The sequence below is a fragment of the Cervus canadensis genome, chromosome 2 (assembly GCF_019320065.1).
Source record: "Cervus canadensis isolate Bull #8, Minnesota chromosome 2, ASM1932006v1, whole genome shotgun sequence".
Classification (NCBI taxonomy): domain Eukaryota; kingdom Metazoa; phylum Chordata; class Mammalia; order Artiodactyla; family Cervidae; genus Cervus; species Cervus canadensis.
Window position 1 is genome coordinate 21,931,460 of NC_057387.1, and position 26,273 is coordinate 21,957,732.

The 26,273-nt window shown below is 44.0% G+C and overlaps 1 protein-coding gene and 1 non-coding gene across 2 annotated transcripts; one reads left to right on the forward strand and one right to left on the reverse strand.

Annotated features, from left to right (window-relative positions):
• Window positions 1–509: 509 nt before the first annotated feature.
• LOC122437534 lies at window positions 510–632 on the reverse strand. The gene has a single exon (XR_006268345.1). It is a non-coding gene; the product is annotated as a small nucleolar RNA SNORA26 (small nucleolar RNA).
• A 3,054-nt stretch (window positions 633–3,686) lies between these two features.
• LOC122428533 (neuroblastoma breakpoint family member 4-like) lies at window positions 3,687–25,262 on the forward strand. The gene is made up of 13 exons (XM_043448599.1): window positions 3,687–3,864; window positions 5,553–5,667; window positions 6,767–6,981; window positions 8,029–8,080; window positions 11,720–11,934; window positions 13,148–13,199; window positions 14,073–14,287; window positions 15,237–15,288; window positions 15,935–16,110; window positions 17,117–17,168; window positions 17,957–18,132; window positions 20,739–20,966; window positions 25,072–25,262. Exons 1-13 carry the CDS (start codon window positions 3,687–3,689, stop codon window positions 25,260–25,262), a joined length of 1,917 nt encoding a protein of 638 aa, XP_043304534.1.
• The last annotated feature ends 1,011 nt before the right edge of the window (window positions 25,263–26,273 follow it).

The window sequence follows — 26,273 nt, forward strand, 5'->3', positions numbered from 1 at the left end:
TCTGGTTTTGAGTGAAAGCTAAATTCACCCTTGTTTGCTCATTGGTGGGACCAATCCTCTCCAAGCCACCACTTTCTAAAAAATAAATTGCATTGCTATAAATGCAAACTTCAACAAAGACGTTTGTTAGAAAATTTTATAAATACCCAAGCCACCTAACAAGAAACCAAAAAGTTAGCAAGAGCATTCAATTTCGGGAGAGTTCGTCCCAGTAGAGCACAGTCACTGAGAGAAAAGTTTCTTGAGTTGAAGGGAAGTGATCCCTTTCTGTCCTTGGACATCCTGCTAACTTCAGTGGGCTGGGAAAGCAGCTGCCCATTCTAATAGATGGGATTCTCAGGTGGGGCTAGTGGTAAAAAACCCACATGTTAATGTAGGACATGCAAGAGACATGGTTTTTTCTTTTTCTTTTTATTGTCAAATCGAAGGTCAAGTTTAAATTTAATGAGTTCAGTATTAACTATACACATACGAGTAAGTGCTAAGACTTAAAATCTTCCGATTCAGTTGTGTGTGACTCCAGACAGGATCCAGAGAGGAGTTCTAAAAATCTCTTCTCTGGGTTTTATGGAGACTTTCTTTACCCTCTTGTGTTAGCCTCTTAAGGCACTGCGTCAGCCTTAAAAGGGCAATGGAAAGGGTGAAGGAGACACGGTATTGATCCCTGGTCAGGAAGATTCCCTGGAGGAAGAAATGGCAAGCCACTCCAGTGTTCTTGCCTGGGAAATTCCATGAGCAGAGGAGGCTGGAGGGCTACAGTCCATGGGATCACAAAGAGTCGGACACGCCTGAAGCAACTTAGCACACACACGTTCTGACAGACGGGCTGCTCTTGCCTCCAGACGGTGTCTGGTGTCCTGAAACACGTCAGCGCTCAGGGAGCCTTTAGAAGGGCCCAGCCCTCACTTCTGCTATTGCTCAGTGCATAGAAATGGTTCAGTTGACAAAAAGTAGCGCTCTAGGAATAAAGTCAGGTCACAGAGAAACAGAGGAGTATGAAATGGGATAAAGGCAGGATAAACACAATAGAAATCTCCTACCTACAAAATGCAAAGCAATAGCTTACTTGCCTTGATAAAATGTTTTTTTTTTAAATTTTAAATTTGGTTGAATAAATTTTTTAATGTCCTTCTTCTACAATGATGTTACCTTCAATGATTACGATAAAAGAATGTATCATAATATGTGAGAAATGCCTGGCACGTTATCAGTCAATGAACTGTACCTGTTATACACTTCTGCTAGCATGGCAAAATTCATCCCCATTTGACCTCAAGTCAGATACCCTCTGTGAGCTTTTTTGGTTTCATCCTATTTATAATGAAGAAATTTGACACATTTTTCTTTCTCCCACAGAATGTCACGCCCCACAGCAATCGGAAAATAGATTCCCTTCAAGCCTTTGCTGTATCTCACACACCAATTATCATTAAGCATTTTAGTTGGAGGATTGTGTGCGGGTGTGGGGAAGATAAGCTTTCATAAATAGTTGTTCCAGTTTTGTATCTTTTACCTTAACATGAACAAATACTCAGTGGCCTGTTGTCACACACATTTCACCCTCCATCCAGGTTAGACCAACAGCTAACCTGAAGAGATGGATGCTATAAGGGTTCCCCAAGTCTCAGACTCACAGGTCCAGGTAGGAAGAGATGCTAGGGGAATGAGGAGTTGGTTCACACCATCACTATCCCAGGGCTGCCTGTCTCTCTTTCCTCAAACTCAGCTTCTATGTCACTGAACACAATGCTTATGTTCACTTTGGATCATCATGATCCCTCACCTATGACCCTGAACTTAACCATGCTCTGTTTCTGGAATACAACCACAGGTCAATGGCAGGAGGAAAACTCATAGAGATGGGTCAAAGTGTGTGCCACCAACACTGCTCTGGAGCCCTGGTCTGTTCAATATGTGGGTGAACTGAATGAACACAGAACGATAGCACGAGGCTGTCAGATCTTTCCTAAACAGACAGGCACCACCATGTATTCAGTGGCTCAGTGGTAAAGAATCAGCCGGCAATGGAGGAGACACAGGAGATGCGGGATCGATCCCTGAGCCACGAAGATCCTCTGGAAGAGAGCAGAGCAACCCACTCCAGGATTCTTGCAAGGAGAATCCCCATAGAGAGAGGAGCCTGACGGGCTACAGTCCTGGGATCGCAAAGAGTCAGACAAGAATGACGTGATGGCACAAGCACACCATGTTTTCAAGGATATACACATAAACTCTTCTAGTCACTTTGACAGCTTGGAAAGAGCTCTTGTGAGGCTACAGTGAAATACATAAGTGAAAGTATGAAATGCAGTATTTAGTAGCATTAAAAAAAATCAAATAAAACAACCCAGACCCAGAGGAAGAATTCAGAAATTAGGGTTGTCAAATTTCAGTTTATTCTATAGACAACATGCTGCCCAGCAAAGAGAAAAAAATGACATAACAACAGGATGCAGCAAAAGCACTGAGATGGGACCGAAAATATTTTTTAAAATTATTTATTCACTTAGTATTGTACTCTGATTTGTATCCTACAGTTTTTAGGACACAGACTAAACTGGAGAAGACACAGAGAAGAAGTTTATGACATCTACAAGTTTGATGTCCTTCACTTGTGGAAAAGCCTTAAGATCTGTTTATAAAGAAGAGGTTAAAAAAAAAAAAGAAGATGAGGTGATATGGTTTGTCCAGTAGTCTTGAATGCATGTGAGAGTTGGACTAAAAACAAAGCGACTGCCGAAGAATTGATGCTTTTCAAATGTGGTATTGGAGAAGATTCTTGAGAGCCCCTTGGACTACATGGAGATCAAACCAGTCCATCCTAAAGAAAATCAATGCTGAATATTCACTGGAAGGACTGATGCTGAGGCTGAAACTCCAATACTTTCGCCACCTGATGCAAAGAACTGACTCATTGGAAAAGACCCTGATGCTGGAAAGATTGAAGGAAGGAGGAGAAGGGGATGACAGAGGATGAGATGGTTGGATGGCATCACCGACTCTGTGGATGTGAACTTGAGTGAACTCCAGGAGTTGGTGATGGACAGGAAGGCCTGGAGTGCTGCAGTCCATGGGGTTGCAAAGAGTCAGACATGACTGAGCGATGGAAATGAACTGAACTGAACTGAGGTGACTTTATGACAGCCCGACAGGAATTAAGGCCTGCTGGCAAAGTATTTCTCCCATGAATATTTTTATACACAGAAGAATGAACAATGGGAACTCAGCTGAGATAGTTTTTGGAAGGAGATAGGTCAGTGGTATCGGAACGTATGTAGACAACCCAAGAGTGGCTGCTGAGGGATTGGGTGCTATCAGTAGTGATGTTCACAAATGGTCATGGCCTAGGCACCTGGAAGCCAGGGGCCCCCAAGATTCCATGAACCCCTCCCCCTACCAGTTCTGTTATGGCAACTCCAGATGGTTACCTAGCACGCTGGGTCCCCCTCCTTCACAGCTGTCTTAGTCTGAGCCCCACACAGCACCTGTGGCTCTGAGCTCTGGCATCTTCAACTTCTTTTTGTGATTGAGAACCCTCTAGTTGTTCCCAATAGTAAATCAGGAAATCCAGTTTTTGTCATCCCTCAGTGCTGGTTAAACCAATGTGATTTTGCTTGTTTTACTCCCCCATATATTGGATATCTCCTCCCCACCCCTGGCTTCTACCTCTTCTACCACATGTCACCATGGCAGTATGTCTTCCCTCTTTATCGGATCTGAGGGCAGAATGTACCCTCATGGAAATCAACCAGGAGCTTCAGTTGCAGCTGGAAAAGTACAAGCAGGACTTCAGAGACCTCACAGAGAAATTCCTCGTATCCCAAGCTACTGCTTACTCCCTGGCCAACCATCTGCAGAAATATAGTAAGTCCTCGGGGTCATGGTCACCAAAGCAATGAATGATCACTGTCTTCCCTCTAAGAAATTGTAAGTCTTCAATATTGGTCTCCTTTTCCCTTAGTCATTTTGAATTCCATTCTGACCACAGTGCAGGAAAGGTAGTAGTGTGGCTCTTTTGCCTTCAGTTCCTGAGGCTGGGGAAACTGAAGCACAAGGAGTGAGGCACTTTTCCAAGTTTTTAGTGATGTGTAGGGGGAGATTCGAGTTAAAATTCCAGACAGTGATTCCTGGTGCCGGCACAGGAGTGCCTGTGTCTCTCAGGCACAAACTAAGCTGTGTTGCCTGGAATCTTTTCTGTTCTGTATCTGATCCTGCATGCCTCTAGGCTAAACCTCTGGGACTAATGAACTCCATCGGTTCGAGGTTCCCTGAGGTCCCATTGGCAAAGCCCTGTGCTATTTGCACTGGGGTAACGTGTGGTTACATACTGTGAGAAGCAGGGGATATGATTTATAGGAGCTTAAGGATGAGTCTGCTTCTCACTGAAACCATGGTCCCTGTGAGGCCATCAAGACAGGGACTCCCTGGTGAGAAGGAATTTGTGTTTTCTGACTGTGCAATTTCTCCTTTCTGAGTCCAAGAAAGCCATGTGACTCTGTGGCAAGAATGAAGGTGTTCCTTGTCAATCAGACAATCTGCACTTTCCCCTCTCTCCCCACTTGAGCTGGTGAAACTTTGGTGATACAGGTTGACCAGGAGTCCGGGAGACCCTGAGTCTATGCTATAAGATCTGTGACCAACATGAGGATGATGGTAAGTGGGGGGAGATCACCAGCCCCAGTAAAAACCCAACAGAGTGTGAGGAGGCCCTTTGCACCCACAGTCAGCTGGCAAATGGAATCATTTTTGCCTGTTCAGTAAGAGGGGCCTGGAGTAAGGAAAGAAGTCATGACCAGGGTACTTGCACAAAAAGGGGATGAGCGGAATCTTGACAACCTGTGTCTGTGTCACTTTTCTACAGTCATTTTCAGTGAAGCGATGAGGGAGTCAATGAAAAATGACTGACACAGAGAGCCGTAAGTGGTAAAGCCTCCTATTTAAGAAAGTGAAATGATGAGCTTTGGGGAAAGGACAAACTAAGTTTTATTTACCCCACTCCTTATGATAGTCACAAAATTCTAGGAAAGACATTGTGAGGCTGGTGAAGAAGAAATGTCTCACCAGGACCCTGGTGTGGAGGTCACCACAGCACAGTGTGAAAGACGTGGACTCTGGGCCAGGCTTCCTGGGCTCACATCCCTGGTGGGAACCTTTCTGTGTCTCTGTTTCCTCCTCTGTCCGTGTGGTGCTGTAATAGGAACTCTTGTTTGAGTTGTAGTGAATACTGAGTAAATCTGACAAAGCTCTGACAACAGTGCCTGGCTCAGTGTGAATACACTTAGTTCATACTTCTACTGTTCCTAATGACACAGGCTTTCTCAGGGTTTGGACCTATCTCTTTCAGGTCCTTATGGTTTCACGTATTCTATTTCACACCAGTGTGTCCAGGTGAGGTTTATACTTGAGACACTTGTTCGTTACTGAGATCCCAGCATGAGGAGACTGGAGAAGGAGTTACATCCACCACTGAGGTGGCCCATGCTCCTCCCTTGAAGGCAGTGACCACAGCAGCAAGGACGGCTTTCCCTGAGGCACTGTCTCTCTTTCCTCAGAGTGTGAAGCATGTAAGGACATTGTTGAATCCGTGTTGGGGGAGAAGCTGCCAGTCGAGGCGCGGAGGCCAGCAGAGAAGCTGGCAGAGAAGCCAACGCTTGACGAAAGGTTGAGGTAAGGAGGGCAGGGATATTCATGGCAGACACATGGCACACTATGATAAAATAGGTGGAGAACACCAGTTGGTGGATTATGGACTCCAGTTGCTATTCAGGAGGTAATTTACTTTGCTTTTAAATGAACTAGTGACTTGAATCTCATCATGAAACTCACTACATTCAAGTGAACCAGTGGCACTTAGCTCACTGACAATGTTGTGCCAATGGTACCTTATTTGCCTTTCAATCACAACTGCCTCCTGACTGACTACATCCTGGAATGCTTTATTGACCCTGTCATTCTTATGTTCTTCCCAATTCACACTAGCTATACGTGTCCACATTCTATATCTGGCTGTGTGTCATTCACTGGACAGTATTTTGTGTTGCCACATTAAAAATACAGAAAATAAAAAAATAAAATAAAATAAAAATACAGGAAATACTTTGTGTATTTTTTAATGAAAATGGGCATGGCTGAGTGAGGAACTGAAGAGACATCTTCATGATGCAGATTTAGGAAGACATTGATGCATGCATGTGCACTCAATAGTGTCTGACTCTTTATGACCCCATGGACTGCAGCCCACCAGGCTCCTCTGTCCATGAAGTTTCCAGGCAAGAATACTGTAATGGGTTTCCATTTCCTTCTCCAGGGAATGTTCCCGACTTAGGGATCAAACCTTCATTTCTTGTGTTTCCTGTATTGTCAGTCAGGTTCTTTACCAGCTGAGCCACCAGGGAAGACATTAGGTTACCTTTACAGAAGGACAAGATGAATGGAATGTCACGGAATCTCACAGGAGTACTGTTTGATACAGAGGAAACATTTTTTTATCTTCTTTCTCTTTGACATAGGCCAGTCATCAGATATGGAGTAGCAAATAGCAACCCACTCCAGTATTCTTGCCAGGATAAGCCAATGGGCAGAAGAAACTGGTGCATTATACTCCATTAGATCGCAAGAGTCGGACACGACTGAGTGACAGAGCCAGTCATCAGATATGTGCCAGAATTCTATTTCGAGGTCTCCTTGGGGATGTTCTCACAGAAATCCCTAACCGTCTTTCATCTAACTCTTTGCCTTTCACATTTGTGTCTTCTCTTCCACCTAGGACGTGTGACATCCTCATTCGAAGTCAGGCACGAGAGCTGACCCAGTTACGGCAGACACTACAGGATGGGAAAGATGACTCTGTCCTGCTCAAGCAGCACCTCAAGGACCTCCTCACCCACGGTGACCTGGACAACCACCAGGGGCAGGGCTTCCGAGAGAGCCTGTCTGAGGGATACCGCCTGGCAGAGCGCCTTGCCTGCAAGCTCAGCCCAGGTGAGGGGGCCACAGACCCTGAGAGCACTGATCCTCCCCTAGGTCCCCAGGTGATAAGATGAACACCTCCACTAGGAATGTTTATCAGCTTTCCTGTTTTGTGTCCTATTTGGGGCTATGTAGGAGCAGGATTGTCTTAGGAAGAGGACAGAGGAGAAATGCACAGGGTGGAGGCCGTTGTATCCCAACGGTCTGCTTCCTCCCTGATGGACCATGGCCACTGGGGAAGGAGGCAACATCCAGCCAGTATTGAAGCACAGAAAGGAGGAGGTGACAGGCAGCTTGTTAGAGTGAATAGAGCCCTAGACGAAGCTTGGAAGTTCCCAGGTTCCATGCTGAGTGTTTTGTTTATAACTGTGTGAGAATGATTGCTTTTCCTTATGTTAGTAACTGTTCTCATCTGTAAAATGGATTGAATAATCTGTTGATGGTAGCTATAGTGATGAAATTTGGGAATATTTACAAATACACTGCAGAAAAGAGAAAGCCCTTCACTTTGTGGTGTTGGATAAGGTACTTGATAGAGTTGGACTTGGTGTTGGGAAAATGGTTTAAACTGGAGCACTCACTTTCCATAGGGAGTTTCCCAGATAACACACAAAGGCTACCTTGAAGAGCCAGGATGTTCCCAGATGGAGGGATGTGAGACATGGTTATTCTCCTTAGAGAAAGAAGGGCATCTTGTGAGGCATGAAAAGCTTTATGGAGCCTGTGTCTTTGGCAGAATTTGTGGCAGGATGGATGATACATTTGTAGAAGTGGAGATGGGAGGTGGACAATGTGAGGTGATATAAGGAAGAAAAGGCAATTTAAATGTTTGCCCAATTTCAAGCAGGTGTCCTGAGGATGATCTACCAGTTTAGAAACAGACTGCCTGTTGGGTCAGAAATCCATGCTTGGGCAGTTGTTTAAAGACAGTGCATTAAAACTCCTGTACAGTACTAACTCACACATAGATATTTATGACTCTGTGACCACATGAGTCCCTGTGTCTGTAGTGGGTGAAGTGACTAAAAGCTGACTGGGTATTTCTGATTTTGTTTGAAGAAATTGATGAAGATGAAGATGACGAACAAGCACAAGAAACACCAACCCCCAGGTAACGATTATCTATCAGCTCAGTTCAGTCCCTCAGTCGTGTCCGACTCTTTTGTCACCCCATGGACTGCAGCCCACCAGGCCTCCCTGTCCATCACCAACTCCCGGAGTCTGAAACTCAGGTTTATTGACTGACTCAGTGATGCCATCCAACCATGTCATCCTCTGTCGTCCCCTTCTCCTCCCACCTTCAATCTTTCCCAGCATCAGGGTGTTTTCAAATGAGTTGAATCTCCATATCAGGTGGCCAAAGTATTGGAGTTTCAGCTTCAACATCAGTCCTTCCAGTGAATATTTAGGACTGATTTCCTTTGGCATGGACTGGTTGGATCTCCTTGGAGTCCAAGGGACTCTCAAGAGTCTTCTCCAACACCACAGTTCAAAAGCATCAATTTTTCAGTGCTCAGCTCTCTTTATAGTCCAACTCTCACATCCATACATGACCACTGGAAAAACCATAGCCTTGACTACATGGATCTTTGTTGGCAAAGTAATGTCTCTGCTTTTCAATATGCCATCTAGTTTGGTCATAACTTTTCTTCCAAGGAGTAAGTGTCTTTTAATTGCACGGCGCGGTCACCATGTGCAGGAGATTTTGGAACCCCCCAAAATAAGTCTGACACTGTTTCCTCTGTCTCCCTATCTATTTGCCATGAAGTGACGGGACCAGGTGCCATGGTCTTAGTTTTCTGAATGTTGAGCTTTAGCCTACTTTTTCACTCTCCTCTTTTACTTTCATCAAGAAGCTCTTCAGTTCTTCTTCGCTTTCTGCCATAAGGGTGGTGTTATCTGCATATCTGAGGTTGTTCATATTTCTCCTGGCAATCTTGATTCCAGCTTGTGCTTCATCCAACCCAGCATTTCTCATGATATATTCTGCATGTAAGTTAAATAAGGAGGGTGACAACATACAGCCTTGACGTACACCTTTTCCTGTTTGGAACCAGTCTTTTATTCCATGTCCAGTTCTAACTGTTGCTTCCTGACCTGCATACAGATTTCTCAAGAGGCAGGTCAGGTGGTCTGGTATTCCCATCTCTTTCAAAATTTTCCACAATTTGTGGTGATGCACACAGTCAAACAGAGAAGGCAACGGCACCCCACTCTAGTACTCTTGCCTGGAAAATCGTGTGGATGGAGAAGCCTGGTAGGCTGCGGTCCATGTGGTCGCTAAGAGTCAGACACGACTGAGCAACTTGATTTCCACTTTTCTCCTTCATGCACTGGAGAAGGAAATGGCAACCCACTCCAGTGTTCTTGCCTGGAGAATCCCAGGGATGGGGGAGCCTGGTGGGCTGACATCTATGGGGTCGCACAGAGTCTGACACAACTGAAGTGACTTACACAAAGACTTTGGCATAGTCAATAAAGCATGAGTAGGTTTTTATTTTTTTTTTTTTTTTAAGTCTCTTGCTCTTTCATTGATGCAATGGATGTTGGCAATTTGATCTCTGGTTCCTCTGCCTTTTCTAAAACCAGCTTGAACATCTGGAAGTTCATGGTTCAGGTATTGTTGACACCTTGCTAGGAGAATTTTAAGCATTACTTTACCAGCAATGTGAGATGAGTGCAATTGTGCAGTAGTTTGAACATTCTTTGGCATTGCCTTTCTTTGGGATTGGGATGAAAACTGACCTTTTCCAGTCCTGTGGCCACTGCTGAGTTTTCCAAATCTGCTGGCATATTGAGTGCAGCACCTTCACAGCATTATCTTTTCGGATTTGAAATAGCTCACCTGGAATTCCATCACCTCCACTAGCTTTGTTTGCAGTGATGCTTCCTAATGCCCACTTGACTTCACATTCCAGGATGTCCGGCTCTAGGTGAGTGATCACACCGTCATGGTTATCTGGATCATGAAAATCTTTTTTGTATAGTTCTTCTGTGTATTAATGTCACCTCTTCATATCTTCTGCTCTGTGAGATCCATATCATTTATGTCCTTTATTGAGCCCATCTTTGCATGAAGTATTCCCATGGTATCTCTCATTTTCTTGAGGAGATCTCTAGTCTTTCCCATTCTATTGTTTTCCTCTGTTTCTTTGCACTGATCACTGAGGAAGGCTTTCTTATCTCTCCTTGCTCTTCTTTGGAACTCTGCATTCAAATGGGAATATCTTTCCTTTTCTCCTTTGCTTTTCACTTCTATTCTTTTCACAGCTATTTGTACTGCCTCCTCAGACAGCCATTTTGCCTTTTTGCATTTCTTTTTCTTAGGGATGGTCTTGATCTCTGTCTCCTGTACAATGTCACGAACCTCCATCCATAGTTCATCAGGCACTCTATCAGATCAGTAGGGACTGTTCCTCATCTCCGCTGTTTAGTCATAAGGGATTTGATTTAGGTCGTACCTGAATGGTTTTCTAGTGGTTTTCCCTACTTGTTTCAATTTAAATCTGAATTTGGCAATAAGTAGTTCATGATCTGAGCCACAGTCAGCTCCCTTTTGCTGACTGTATGGAACTTCTCCACCTTTGGCTGCAAAGAATGTAATCAATCTGATTTTGGTGTTGCCCATCTGGTGATGTTCATGTGTAGAGTTTTCTCTTGTGTTGTTGGATGAGGGTGTTTGCTATGACCAGTGCGTTCTCTTGGCAAAACTCTATTAGTCTTAGCCCTGCTTCATTCTGTACTCCAAGGCCAAATTTGCCTGTTACTTTAGGTGTTTCTTGACTTCCTACTTTTGCATTCCAGTCCCCTATAATGAAAAGGACATCTTTCATGGGTGTTAGTTCTCGAACGTCTTGTAGGTCTTCATAGAACTGTTCAACTGCAGCTTCTTCAGCATTACTGGCCAAGGCATAGATTAGGATTCCTGGGATATTGAATGGTTTGCTTTGGAAACGAACAGAGATCATTCTGTCCTTTTTGACATTTTATCCAAGTACTGCATTTTGGGCTCTTCTGTTTACTATGATGGCTACTCCATTTCTTCTAAGGGATTCTTGCCCACAGTAGTAGATATAACAGTCATCTGAGTTAAATTCACCATTTCCAGTCCATATGAGGTCGCTGATTCCTAAAATGTCGATGTTCACTCTTGCCATCTCCTGTTTGACCACTCCCAATTTGCCTTGAAACACGGACCTTACATTCCAGGTTCCTATGCAGTATTGCTCTTTACAGCATCGGAACTTGCTTCCATCATCAGTCACATCCACAACTCGCTGTTGCCTTTGCTTTGGCTTTATCTCTTCATTCTTTCAGGAATTATTTCTCCAGGGCTCGACGCCACATCTTTGCATTGGCAGGAGCCACTCAGCCTCCTGAGCCACCGGGGAAGCCCTTATTCACTTGACTACTTCATCTTAAATTCAACATGGCTTAGGACCTGTGGGGAAGCACTTGGTGTGGAAGTTCATCTGTGCTTCCTGTTCCTGAAAGTACCATCCTGGGATGGTTGAGGCTCCTTCCTCATCAGAGCTTTGTGGCCGGTCTGTTGGGTACCTGCTTGACCCCCTCTCCCCAGACAGACACACTCCACTTCATATAAGAGAGGACAGTTCCTTCTGTTTTGAAGGGGCCTGCTCTTGTACTCTCTGTGACCACTCCCCATGCCTCCTGTCAAAACCAGTCAGCATGGCTTGGGGTCAGATCTTCTTCATTTAATTTTCTGTCATTCCTTTCCCATCTGGCACAGCATGGAGCTGCAGGAGGTTGAAAAGAAGGAAGTGCATGAAGAATCCAAGGATGAATGTGTTTTGATGCCTTCAATACTCCAAGGAAGTTCTGATAAGCACCAGCCTTACAGTGATGACAAATTTAACTTTAATGAACTGGAAGTAGACGTTGATCCGGATGGACCATGTGGTTACTCTCATGCTAAAGAAGATGAAATTCCAACCAATATCTCAGGTAGCCCCCATATTATTTGTCCCCACAAGCTGTGTAGACCAAGGAAGGTCATCTCTGAGGACAGGCTGTATAGACATATCTTAGTCGAAACCAGGGAAAAGGCTCTCTTATGGAACAGAGACATCAGGTGGGTCAGGGAGCTTTCATTCTTTTCTTGGCTCCGGGCTTGCCTCTGTCACCCTGACCCCAGTGTCAGGCATTTGACCCAAATCAGTTTTGACAACTCTCACCCACCTCAGCTGGAAATACACAGGAGGTATCTGTCAGAACTGGTTTGGAGCCAGTGTATTGTTACCTGCAGTGATCTAATTTTTGTAAATGTTCCTGGCCTCTCCAGAAATGATGACAGATTTGCCTCTTTATAATGAGAGGCGATTTCCAGGTTTGGTTTTACTGCTCTCAACCCCAGTCTCCCTTTTCTCGATGTTGGCAGGTCTTAGCTAAGATGTTATCTGACACCAAGACAGACACAACCATACCATAGCCTTGCTTGGATGTTTCCATGAGGCAAGACTAGACTCTGGCACTTCCTCCAGCCTTGAATGGCCATGGTTTCTGTGTAGCACCAAAGATTCTTTTTGAGTTGAGGGTTAGTACAATTCACTGGGCTATCCTGGTGGCTCAGATGGTAAAGAATCTGTCCTCAATGCGGGGGACTCAGGTTCAATCTGTGCATCATGCTGATCCTATGGAGAAGAGAATGGCACCCACTCTAGTATTCTTGTGTGGAGAATTCCATGGCCAGAGGAGCCTGGTGGGCTGTAGTCCTTGCGGTCACAAAGAGACAGATATTACTGAGTGGCTAACGCTTTCACAATTCACCCATCACTCTAGTCCCAAGTATAAATTCCTCTAAACCATCAACAACCACATAATCTGATGGGACTAAGCAGTACTACAGAAATAATTCTAGAAAATAACTCAGCTCATGTTCCAGCATCTCTGTGGAAAATACATTTTTAACTGCTTATACAGACTCAGAACAAAGGATGTTGGGAGAGATACCAGCTCAATGCAGCAAATTTCCTCAATGGCTCTGGAAGCAGTCCAGTCTAATTCTCATAAGACTTAAGTGTCCTAGAATAACCTTGCTAAAGAATTATGTTCTTACAATGAGAATATTAAAGTCCTTGTTGTATATGTGATTACTGAGTAGATATGTGTGAGGTCTGATTTTCTTATTATGACCTGCTGTCTCTGAATTTCTTACTAGACAATGAAAATTATCACAAGCAAGTGAGTGGACAAGAGCTCACATTTCCCAGGTAATTTGAAGATCTGTGGGCTGTGAATGTCAGTGGTGACAGCAAGAGACCTCAGATCCAAAGAAAAATAGAAAGTAGCCCATGTAACTCTTTCATCTATTCATTCAACAGCAATTATCTCTTTAACAACGTTGTCTATTTATGTTTCACAAGTTTCTGCATTTCCATTTTTCAATCCTTCAAGTTTAGTAATGTACAGTGAGTTGACCCAGGTGAAAGAACCAAACCTAGGAGTTCCTGTATTCATGTGCTTTCTCCTGAGTGTTAATGTAGGGTGAGATCCTATGGTCTTACACTGGTTTGGCATCAGCATGTTGGCAAATATTGGATTTCAAAGGAAGAAAATAGAACGATATTCATATTACAACAAAACATTGAAAAAATAGTTCTTGAAGGCAGAATAAATAGTCTATAACTCCTTTTTCTCCAACTCTGAAATACTAATTTGGAAGGTATATTTGTGCAAATAAAAAATTCTAAATTGAATGGAATAGAGTCCAAACTAAAATTTTAACTTCTTAACAGCTGTGTTGACTTGGACACAGGACATTCAGATCAACACAATGTGTGCAGACAAGTTTGATCAAGGTCCCAGTCTCTGTGTGTGCTGGGGGTCATGACATTACATGCAGGGAATGTTCCGTCTCCTCCTTCAGCCGCCGGTTCTGTGGCCAGTGCCCTGCGAACCTGCTGTCTCTCTCCCACCCCAGGGCAGCCACACTCCACTCCACCTCAGGAGGAGTTACTTCCCTCCTTAAGGGGGCTGCCCTTTTGCTCTCTGTGACCATTCTCAATGCCTGTCCTCAAAACCAGCCAGATAGCTTGGAGTCGAGTCCTCTTAATCTTCTGTCCTCCCCTCTCCATCTGACACAGCGTGAACATGCAGGATGTGGAAAAGAAGGTGGTGTTCCCGGAATCCCACGATGAATGTGTTTCAGTAGCTTCCACTCCCCAGGAAAGTTCTGCCTGCAACCAGCCTTACAGTGATGGGGAACTTGCATTTGATGAGGAGAATGTGGAGTCTGCCGTGGATGGAGCCTGTGGTTGCTCTCAGGCTAAAGAGGATGAAATTCCAACTGGTCTCACAGGTAGTCTTCATTACCTCTGTTAGTCTACTCCTGGAGAATTAATTCCCTTTGATACATCCTATGCTTACGTCCTTATGCCTGGTTTGAACCAGACTCTATAATTCCATCTAAAATAAGACATTCTATGAATGAACTTTTCTAAGTTCCCTGTCATGGGTGTCCCTGTGGTAAACCACTCTACCCAAGGTGGTCCAGCCAGACTCACGTGTACCTCAGTAGCTGTGGCACAGGAGGTACCGTTCAGGCTACCTAATTTTGAGTGAACCTCTTATCTCACATGAAATGCTTTAATTTTCATTTCTGGGTAATGTCCCTGAGTTCCTACACCTGTCCAGGGCTTTTGGCAGGCTTGTTTATACCTTTGGAGATGTCACTACTTTGGTTCACTTCTATCAACCCATAGGCTCTCTTTTCCTTTGACTTATCTTGTTCGAAGTCTTCTGAAACCAGAAGGTAAGCCACACTGTCATCTTTTGGTATGTTTCTCTGAGCTAAGGCAGGGCCCTGGAACTTCCCAACCTGATGAATGGCCACTGATTGCAGCTTTGAGATTCATTTGACTTGATGGTGTATGGATTCCACTTCCATTTATCTCAGTGTGTAATCACTTATCCCATTAATAAACAACGTTTCAGATGAAAAAATCCTAAGTATTATAGCAGGCTGAGGATGTAGCAAAGTTGTTCCCCAGGAACTGTGGGGGAAAGGATTTATTTAGCTGTTTGCACAGACTCACGACCAGGATACTCTGCCAATGACATATGATATCAAGGAAATTTGCCCAATGGCTCAAGAAGGAAACGCAGTGCCTTCTTATGAGGCTCTTTCTAGGGCCTCCTGGATGATTTCTGTCTCAACAGCCTGTTACCACATTGTGAAGATAGGCACAGCATTGGGCATTTTTGAAAGGCATTTGCCTGATATAACTCTCCTGTTAATTGATTTTCAGAAAAGCAGAATGATCATGATGACCTGAAAGGACCAGAGGTGGTTGCCCCGAGGTAATTTTGAATATCTGTGGGCTCCTTGTACAGTGATGACATCTACAGACCCCGATCCAGGGAAAACTGGAAAGTGCTGAATGTATTGTGTCGGCAGTTTTGCCCACCACTATTATCCTTTTTCATAATGTTCTCTGCTTTCACTGTGGTACTTCTATTGTTTCCCATTTCTTATTTACTTGTCAAGTTTAAAACCCAAATCAGTTGACCCGGGTGAACTAAGTCAGACTGGTGCTTTTGTACTCAACCTTTATGTCAGGTGTGGTTTACAGAGTGAGATGCGTATCTGCTTTCTGTTTGGTGTTAGCTTGCTGGAATGTGTGTCATACTAATGTCAATGCAGTGTAAATGGAAGTGTGAAAGCCAATGTCCTGTGTCCCTGTATGTGAGGCATGCTGCACCATCAGAGAGAATTCAGTCTGTTCATCAGCCTGTTCTTTGGCCAGAGCACTGAGCCCCTACTGTTCTTTCTCTCTTCTGCCCCTGTGAAACCACACTGTGTCTCACACACAAAACAGACTTTTCTCTCTCTAATGGATGAGACCCTTGGCGTGCTTCACCACTCAAACATCCCATCAGAACCAGATAGAACTGTACAGTTTCTGACCAGTCTTGGCTTAATCTTTTGCCCTCCCTCCCCGACCAGGTTCAGCAGACAGATGCCACAGATGGTAGAAGATGGTGTCCCACAGAACTCTCTGGATGACTATTATCTGACTTACTCGGTTCTTCCTAGCCTGTCAGACTCCTTCTGGCCTTACAGGAGCACAGCCGTCTTCTCACTTGAGGACCTGGATGTCTCTTATGCTCGGGATGTAACCAGTGAGTATTTTCTTGTGATAGAACTCCACCTGGATGCCCAGGTAGACTCTGTGTGCTTCGTACTCCTCGCCTCTGGGGTGCTGAGATTTCTCATCCCTGTTGGAAGTTCTGTAGACAGTGATTTGAATCAGACTCTGTGGTAGAGTTTTAAGTACAGACATCAGATGGGTCTGGGAGCTCTGCTGTCTTCTTCATTCAGGTGAAGCCTACGGGTCAGGCCCCAAGTTAGATCACGGACCCAAGGCTGGTGTGACACACTCACTCACTTGTATGTGTGCAGGTGTCCGGAGATGACTGTATTTTCTCCTGACTCCTTTGCGATGTCTCTTCTTGCCCACAAGGCTCCCATTTTCACACCCAAAGTGTCCCTTGAATCTGCGCGCCTTCCCACAGGTGCTCACAGCCGTCAGTATTTGTTGTTCCCCTGGTGTCACTGCTGGCACCCCCAGTGTCTGCTTCTCTAAATTGCTTGTCTTAGCAAACCAATCATCTGGGCCCCAGGATGCAGAGAGCCCTCCCATCACCTTGCGTGTGTGTTTCATGAAGCAAGGCAGAGCCCTGGCATTTTCCCGCCCCATGAATGACTGAAGGGTCTGTGTAACAACTAGGATTCATGTGACTCGAGGTTTTGTTCATTCCACTCATCATTCTGCTAAAGCAGTCAGCGTATGATGAGAAAAGCCTGAGTATTACAGTATTCTGCAAGAATGCTGTGGGCTATTCCCCAGACCATCTGGGGAAGATGAATCTTTAACTTTTACTGAGACTTGGAAGAGAATACTGTGGTGAGGATCCACCAGGGAAGGGAGATCTTGCCTGATGGCTCAGGAAAGTAAACCAAGGAGAGTCTGAGAGACCCAACTTGAGGCATCTGGAATACCCTTCTTAAAGAGCCTATCATCTCACTGCTGATATAAATGTCCCTATGGTAGTATTAGACACTGGATTATTAATTTACACAATGAGATCTGTAAATGTTTCTCAACTTGTCTGAATTTATCCATAGAAAATCTTGCTGATCTTGAGGATGAGGAAAATCAAGACATCATCTGTTCTAGGTAACTATGGAGAAACGTGGGTCTGACATCAGTGGGGACATTTGGTCATCTCACATGCAGGGGAATCAGAAAGTGCTGAACATGCCTATTTCTTCCATTCAGACCACCACAAACTGTCCCTGTAACAAGGTTGTCTGTTTTAACCCTTTATGAATGCCTCTCAATTATAGTGACTTGCAGTCAGTTGAAGCAGGGCTACTGATCAGCCACAGGATTTCTTGTACTCCTCTGTCCTCTCACTTTCGTTAAAACCAGCATGCCATACTTATCTGCCTCTGTCTTTGGTCTTAAGACCTTGGCAGGTATTTCATGGCAAGGAAAGTAACTAGGAAAAAAAAGATTCCTGTCCCATCACAGTATTAGAAAAATTGGTCTTGCAGACACAAGATTTCTAGGAGTCCATTATGCTGCCAGAGCTGGTGTTCATTTGGATGCAGCATGTAAATTTCAACAACATTTATGGTGCTTTTGAAGCTGCCTTTATGTTCGGAGGGCATGTGTGACATGACTATGTGTCCTGGGGTGGCTCCTGTCCTTCCTCCTGAGCTCATTTCTTCTCTGTGCTCAGAGCATCTCATTCTCACTCTCCCTCACTCTCTCTCACTTTCCCTTTGCAAGCACCTTCAGGCCCGAGATTGGGGTTGTGGGTGGGGGGATTATTATGCCTCCCTTTAAGGGGACTCCCCATTTGTTTTTCGCAACATGTCCCTTAACCCTCCCATCAAAACCAACTATGGCTCCAGGTTGAGTAATCCCTCTTGTTTCACCATCTGCTCTCCCAACCGCAGAAAACTCAGTATGGAGCAGCTGGTGATAGAAGAGAATGAAGTCCACCTGGACTCAGTGGATGAATGTTATCTGGCTGCTTCTATTGGCCATCATCTGGAAGGCTCATGTCATCCTTATAGGAGTGTCTCCTTCCCAACAGAGAAGAGAGACATTTTCTTGGCTCTAGATGTAAACGGTGAGTGCTCCCAGACAGGTTCTTAGGCTGGGGTAGATTAGAACTATGTTCTCAGTTTGAACTTTTAAAAGGCATCATGAGCCTTTGCATTCTTCTTGCCCCAGGCTGCCCTCTGTCACCTGAACTCATCTCACCAGCACAGGCCTGTGGTATCAAGTCAGACCAGAGAGGGCAAGTGGAGGGATAAGGGCAGAATCTCAGCTCCCACTGTCTCACCTGCAGGAATTTGTGTAACAGAGCTCTTTTTTATCAAGATAAGAATCCTTATAGTCATGAAATTTTGCTACTAATTGTATTTCTTGAAAATGCAAGCTCTCTGGCTTTACATTCATGATTGCAATCTGCTCCATATTTATAATGCATGTTATATTGTTCCCCAACTCCAGATTCTTACCCCTTTGCTGACTACCTCCCTCTGCAGCATTTAGATACTAGGTCCTGAGCATTAAATCTGTCTATGCCCTGTCATTTCCGTGAAGCCTAATATCTGTCTCTGTTGTTCTATCCTCTAGAAACACCCTTGTGTTTCATCCTTTGTGCAGCAAAAAGGAGTCTTCCATGTGTGGGTTATAGTTTCAATGTTTTATGCAATCTCAGTGGTATAATCTCATGGAAACACCCATAACCTGTATATCTGATGGGGGTATTGACTGAAATTATGAGCCAGGTCCACTTGGGTAGGAGTTCATAAGGTGTGGAAATTAAAACCTAGTATGAAATACTTCTTGGGCTATTTTTTTTTTTTTACTTTTTCTTTAGGAGAAGCATTCTTATTGTTAAGACTTTGATACATAAAATCATCTTGATAAACCAGAAGAAACTCCATATGTATCATCCTTTTTCTGACTTCTTTTAAAATGATATTCGGCATAAAAATGTTGTCCGTCAATCAGTTGGTGCCTTTTCACCTTGGAAGCAGTTTCTTTCTTATTTCTCATTCTTCCCTGAGGAGCAGAGAAGCAAAGGCTTTCTCAGGATCACAGTAGTTCACAAACTACTGTTCCCAGAAAGGGAACACACAGTTATTGTGCACCTGCTGTCCGCCATGCTCTTCCTAATCGAGCTCCTAGTGCACTATAACCCCTTCAGCCCTCCCAGGCACCCTCTCAGGTAGCTGTGGTGTCCCATGGTGGAGCCGAGGGCACTGAGGATCAGCAGGTCCCTTCCCTGGGCCCAGACTCCTGGCCACTGGCAGGTGGGACACTGACCTCTCCTGGGCCCGACTGCCTGGCTCAGGCTCTGTCCTCTCTTCTCAGCAGTCGGACCATCAGTGACTCAGAGAGGATGTTGCTCACGTTTTTCTCTTTGCCCTATCCAAATGATTTGTAACTATCTTAATCTTCAACAGAAAGTTGCCAGAGGGCTGCAGACAAGCCCTGTGGTCCCTCACTCAGACTGCCAGCTCCCAGTCCCTCTGTGCACTGTGTCCCAAGGGCAGAGCCAGCGGCTCCCCGGCCCCTCCAGGTGGAGACACAGCTCCACGGGGTTCTCTCTGGGATCAGCCAGGGTGAGAGTCCACCCCGCTCCCCACTCCTGCCCCCAGGTCACCTGCTTTCATGACGGGTCCAGGTGGACCTTGAATTTGGCTGTGCTGAAGCCATTGTAAACTGTGGAGCTCTATCTCAGAGACACTGACCGCCGGGTGTGGGTTCCCGTGAAGAGGATGAGTGAGGCTCAGACACGTGACTCAGATATGTGTCTGAGATGTTTGTGAGTGTGTGATATGGCCCAGTCCTGGGAGTCCATTGTTCACAATGGGCCAGGAAAGGCCAAATCCCCACAGATGGATTGAGATGAATGAATAGAATATCTAACTATACAGGATCCATCCTGTGTCTGGGTTCACATGATAACCTGAGGACAGTGTGAATAGCTATTATGCAGCCATGTGGATACAAGTAGTCAGGCCTACCCCATCGTCTCTGTACAAGGAGGAACCCTGCAGAAACAACACAGACACTTGATTTTTAAATTACATCTTGATCTTCTATTAGAGGCTCTTCCCCACACTAACAATATTGGGCAGTATTGTTAATGATTTTTTTTTTTTAATTAGTTGGAGGCTAATTACTTCACAACATTGCAGTGGGTTTTGTCATATATTGACATGAATCAGCCATGGAGTTATATGTATTCCCCATCCCGTTATGTTAATGATTGATAAAATGTTTGGTTATTATATATTCTGTCAGTGCAAAGAATATTCAAAGGATAGGCTTAATAAAACCCATTCTCAAGAAAGGAAAATAAAATTAGATGATGAAAGTACACAATGCTAATTAAAAACAATCCTAGACATCGATTCAAATAACATTGGAGAATAAGGGGATACGTAGTTTTGACAGTTCTTTCAAACACCAAATTTCTTGATATACAAGGATTTACCCTTCAGCCCAATGTGAATTATCATAAAATTTGATGAAGTGTCCTAAAACATGATGATTAATGTTTAATGAAGTTTGCCTGGTGGAAATATGAAGGGCACACCAGACTGAGAGAAGTGCTTTAGGGCACTTTATGGACTAGGACAGCAGAAATGGGCATTCTGGGAGGGCTTAGCAAGAAAAAGCTTTCATTGGTCGTACTGAACCCTCTTTTCGTTTCAGGTGACACCTGGGAGGACTCTCACCAGGAACCTGTGAGTTTCCCAGGGTCAGAGGTGCCAACTTCACAGGCACAGCTTCAGAAACACACCCATGTGACTGATTGTCTGCAGTGGCAGCTGGACCAGCATCTTGACTGTGGTGACAGCAAAGCCATTCTTGGTCTTTCTTCCACCAACTGGGGCTTTACCACCAACCCTGATTCTGGAAACCAAGGACCATTCTTTCTAGGTAAGAAAGAAAAGGGGATTAGAATGCTCTGGTCCATGTACTGGTCATCATAAAGCTGTGGGTGGAGGAGGCAGAAGGCCTCTCCCAAGCCCACTGTCGGCCCAGTTGCAACCCATGACACTCTACCAGAGTGAGGTGATCAAGAGCCTGGGACTTAGGACCAGCTCAGCCTCAGGCCCTGGTTCTGCAAACTCCTGCTTGTTTAACTGAGACAACTTATTAATCTTCCTAGGTATTTACCTCTCTTGTGCCTCATCTGAACTGTTGAAAAATTCTATCTCCTTTGCATGATTGTTGGGAATCTTAAACAATATAATGTCCAGGGCATCTGATTCGCTAAAATTTGTTTGATAACCACTATGAATATATATTACCTAAGCATTGTGTCTTTCTGGTGCTTTAACACTTAAAAAATCATTGCACAATGGTTGTTTCCTCTATGGTAGCATAAGCTTTATGGTCTCTGCTTTCTCTAAACCCCATCTTCCCTTGCTTTCTCAGAAAGGTAGCTTGGGCAATATTGTCCTCTCCTTTCAACATCTGTCATCAAGGCAATTTACTCCTGTTGGGTGCTCCCAGGAACAGTGTATTAGCAGCATGCAATAGGAGTGTAAACACTGGTCCTGCAACTCAGTCCCATGTTTGCTTTTCATATCCAGGTTCTTTTCCTCATTTTACCCTCATTTTAAAATAAAGGGCTATCCTCATTCTTGAAGTGCACCCATCAGTCTCAGACACTCCATTTTATTCATTCTCTCCACTCATCTCCATGTCCGTCTCCTAGTTTTCCTCTCCTCTGGATCCACCTCTGTTCAAACTTCCTTAAAAGAGCTTTCAGACCTTCACATCCATTTCATCTGGGATATATTCATCCTTACCCTCCATTGCTCTCCATATCCTCCACTGGAGCCTAGGGCTGCCTGGTGCTCCTCCCTCAGGCTGTGGCTTCATGTGAGGATCCAGGAGAGATGCAGGTCCTCAGGTGGAGCTGAGCTGAGAAGGAGCCCCCTGCTGCAGCACCCAGAGTCTCACGGAAAGTGCTCAGGGAGGGAGGGGTGCAGAGCCTGACAAGAGCCAGTAGGTCTTGTGGTGTTTATTGTCTCTTCTTCCCGCTTGTCTCTCCTTTTCTTTCTTTTTTTTCCCATTTATTTTTATTAGTTGGAGGCTAATTACTTTACAATATTGTAGTGGTTTTTGTCATACATTGACATGAATCAGCCATGGATTTACATGTATTCCTCATATCGATCCCCCCTCCCACCTCCCTCTCCACCCGATTCCTCTGGGTCTTCCCAGTGCACCAGGCCCGAGCACTTGTCTCATGCATCCAGCCTGGGCTGGTGATCTGTTTCACCCTAGATAATATACATGTTTCGATGCTGTTCTCTCAAAACATCCTACGCTCGCCTTCTCCCACAGAGTCCAAAAGTCTGTTCTGTACATCTGTGCCTCTTTTTCTGTTTTGCATATAGGGTTATCGTTACCATCTTTCTAAATTCCATATATATGTGTTAGTATACAGTATTGGTCTTTATCATTCTGGCTTACTTCACTCTGTATAATGGGCTCCAGTTTCATCCATCTCATTAGAACTGATTCAAATGAATTCTTTTTAATGGCTGAGTAATATTCCATGGTGTATATGTACCACAGCTTCTTATCCATTCATATGCTGATGGGCATCTAGGTTGCTTCCATGTCCTGGCTATTATAAACAGTGCTGCAATGAACAATTGGGTGCACATGTCTCTTTCAAATCTGGTTTCCTCGGTGTGTATGCCCAGAAGTGGGATTGCTGGGTCATATGGCAGTTCTAATTCCAGTTTTTGAAGAAATATCCACACTGTTCTCCATAGTGGCTGTACTAGTTTGCATTCCCACCAACAGTGTAAGAGGGTTCCCTTTTCTCCACACCCTCTCCAGCATTTATTGCTTGTAGACTTTTGGATAGCAGCCATCCTGACTGGCATATAATGGTACCTCATTGTGGTTTTGATTTGCATTCCTCTGATAATGAGTGATGTTGAGCATATTTTCATGTGTTTGTTAGCCATCTGTATGTCTTCTTTGGAGAAATGTCTGTTTAGTTCTTTGGCCCATTTTTTGATTGGGTCATTTATTTTTCTGGAATTGAGCTGCAGGAGTTGCTTGTATATTTTTGAGATTAATCCTTTGTCTGTTGCTTCATTTGCTATTATTTTCTCCCAATCTGAGGGCTGTCTTTTCACCTTGCTTATAGTTTCCTTTGTTGTGCAAAAGCTTTTAAGTTTCATTAGGTCCTATTTGTTTAGTTTTGCTTTTATTTCCAATATTCTGGAAGGTGGGTCATAGAGGATCCTGCTGTGATTTATATCAGAGAGTGTTTTGACTATGTTCTCCTCTAGGAGTTTTATAGTTTCTGGTCTTACATTTAGATCTTTAATCCATTTTGAGTTTATTTTTGTGTATGGTGTGAGAAAGTGTTCTAGTTTCATTCTTTTACAAGTGGTTGACCAGTTTTCCCAGCACCACTTGTTAAAGAGCTTGTCTTTTTTCCATTGTATATCCTTGCCTCCTTTGTCAAAGATAAGGTGTCCCTAGGTTCGTGGATTTATCTCTGGGCTTTCTATTCTGTTCCACTGATCTATATTTCTGTCTTTGTGCCAGTACCATACTGTCTTGATGACTGTGGCTTTGTAGTATAGTCTGAAGTCAGGCAGGTTAATTCCTCCAGTTCCATTCTTCTTTCTCAAGATTACTTTGGCTATTCAAGGTTTTGTTGTATTTCCACACAAATTGTGAAATTATTTGTTCTAGTTCTGTGAAAAATACCGTTGGTAGCTTGATAGGGATTGCACTGAATCTATAGATTGCTTTGGGTAGTATAGCCATTTTGACAATATTGATTCTTCCAATCCTTGAACACGGTATATTTCTCCATCTGTTTGTGTCCTCTTTGATTTCTTTCACCAGTGTTTTATAGTTTTCTATGTATAGGTCTTTTGTTTCTTTAGGTAGATATACACCAAAGTATTTTATTCTTTTTGTTGCAGTGGGGAATGGTATTGTTTCCTTAATTTCTCTTTCTGTTTTCTCATTGTTAGTGTATAGGAATGCAAGGGATTTCTGTGTGTTAATTTTATATCCTGCAACTTTACTATATTCGTTGACTAGCTCTAGGGTTTTCTATGTAGAGGATCATGTCATCTGCAAACAGCGAGTGTCTCTCCTCTTGTGCTTGCCCTCCCACATTCTCAGCCAAGACTGAACCCCACTGGCTCAGTCACTCTGTTTCCTGCTCACCTTCCATGGAGACCTGAGCATAAATCCAGGCTTCACAGCAGATTTTGCAGCAAAGGGTAGTCTTAATGCCCTTTACTTTCACACCCCTTCACACTGTGACTCCCACCTGCCCTATCTCCTACTTCCTGTATATCTCCTAATTCCTGTAACCAAAAAGAGCTTCTTTCTCATTTTTCTTATTTTTCTATCTTCTTTTCCAAATTCAACTCATCAGGAAGCCAACAGAATGATCCATTCAATAGCTCAAATCCTTCATTCATTTATTCCATCACAAACACACTCACTTGTGAGTTTTCTTCCATTTTTATCATATTGTCTATGCCTTTTAAAAATTATGTATAAATAAAATATGTAGTATGTTTACATACATATGAAGTATATATTGATGCACACTTAAAAGTTTTCCAATTTAGACTTCCCCACTTCTTTTCTCTCATGATGTTTTCCTTCAACTTTGACTTTGCTTCATCTCTTCCCTCCCAACAGTACAAACTGCATCCTGGAGGAGTTTCTGGCCTTTGTCTTTTCTACCTAGGAATTTTTTGTTGTCATCCATTTTATTTTTCTTGGCTCATTTTTGGCATCCGGAAACACGTTTGCCCTGTGGCACACTTAACAATACTGGGTAGTACAAGGAAGATCAGTAAAAAAGAAAATATAAAAATATCTCCATTGTCTTCACCTACCCCATGGGCTTTCAGATGGCCTTTCTTGTTCCTGGACACTTTTTGTACCTGATGTACCTTTCTGTCTTGGGTGAAGGAATAAGTCTTTGTAAATCATGAATAACAATGGATCCTGTTGGCTGTGGTTTTCTCTTCAGAGCTGGATGCTTTCATCAGAATGAAGAACCCTCCCAAGCTGGAAGGTGAGGGCTCCACAGCAAGCACACAGGAGCATCCAGTCTGTAACAAGATTAAAGGCTTAAGTGTCCTGAAACAGAAGATTCTCAGAAGAAACCTGCTCTTTGGCAAGTGGAGACTAGCATGCAGATTCCCTGGCCTTCAAGCTTAGGGTACAGAGGTAATCCCATGCATTTCTTCCTTATGCTCTTTATCTGTTATGGCTCAATCTCCCACTGAGTTTTCTCTTCCTCATTTGTTCAATCAACAGCTGACACACCTCTGTGTGGTCTTTCCTCTCTTTTCCGTGGGGGCTGCCACCCTGCAGTGCCCTTCCCTCTCACTCTCCTGTTTCCACTCTGACCCGTCCTGTTTCCCCACTGCTACCATCCTCATATTCCCTCTGACCTTTCCTATTAGCCACAAGGAAGCCCAGATCCATGGTCCTCCTCATCAGAAGAGCAGCATTTAAGCTACTGAAAACATTGGCCTTCAATCACACACATTCTTGGTTTCTTCACCTGACTTTCCCCCCTGCCTCCAAGTCCACTGCCTCTTTCGTTCAGGATCTTAAGGGTTAGGGTTAGGGTTAGGGTTAGGGTTAGGGTTTAGGGTTAGGGTTAGGGTTAGGGTCTTAAGGAATCACTCACAAATGAGTTGGCTTCTGGAGAAATGAACCTAGGACAGTCCTTAACCCTCAGCTTTTCCACCTGAATAAGAAATGCCAGAACTGAAGGAAGAAGCCTTGATTACTAAAATAAAAGAAGAACCTGGGACATAGGTGGGAGTGCTGGACTGGCCTGAGTCATGATTCCCCTCAGGCCCTGATGGGCAGAACTTTGCTAATGTGCAGGGGCTTCCAGGAACTCACTGGAGCTGGCATTAGGGGGAGGGCTGTAAATCGCTCCCTAAAGGGACATTGGGGAAAAGGAGATAGAGAAGCCAGGTTTTCAAAATACACAGAGCGTGAGATGGACAGCGCTCAGACCTCTCCAGTTTTACTCACATTATTCCTTCTCAGTAGTAGTCAAAGCCCAGAAAAATGAACTGAGTTGAAGTCTGAGGCCAGGGAATGTAGGACAACATTATACTGAATTAACTTGGGCCACATTTATGAAAAGCCAGGGAGATACACAAGAATACAAGATAATCATTGCTTCTGACCATCCAATTGAGAAGGCCA

Bases quoted from the DNA above. Each gene is read 5' to 3' on its own strand.
- LOC122428533 (XM_043448599.1), top strand. From the start codon at position 3,687: ATGGCAGTATGTCTTCCCTCTTTATCGGATCTGAGGGCAGAATGTACC. The intron at 13,200-14,072 runs GTAATTTGAAGA...CATCTGACACAG, and splicing joins CAAGAGCTCACATTTCCCAG to CGTGAACATGCAGGATGTGG. The intron at 15,289-15,934 runs GTAATTTTGAAT...CTCCCCGACCAG, and splicing joins CCAGAGGTGGTTGCCCCGAG to GTTCAGCAGACAGATGCCAC.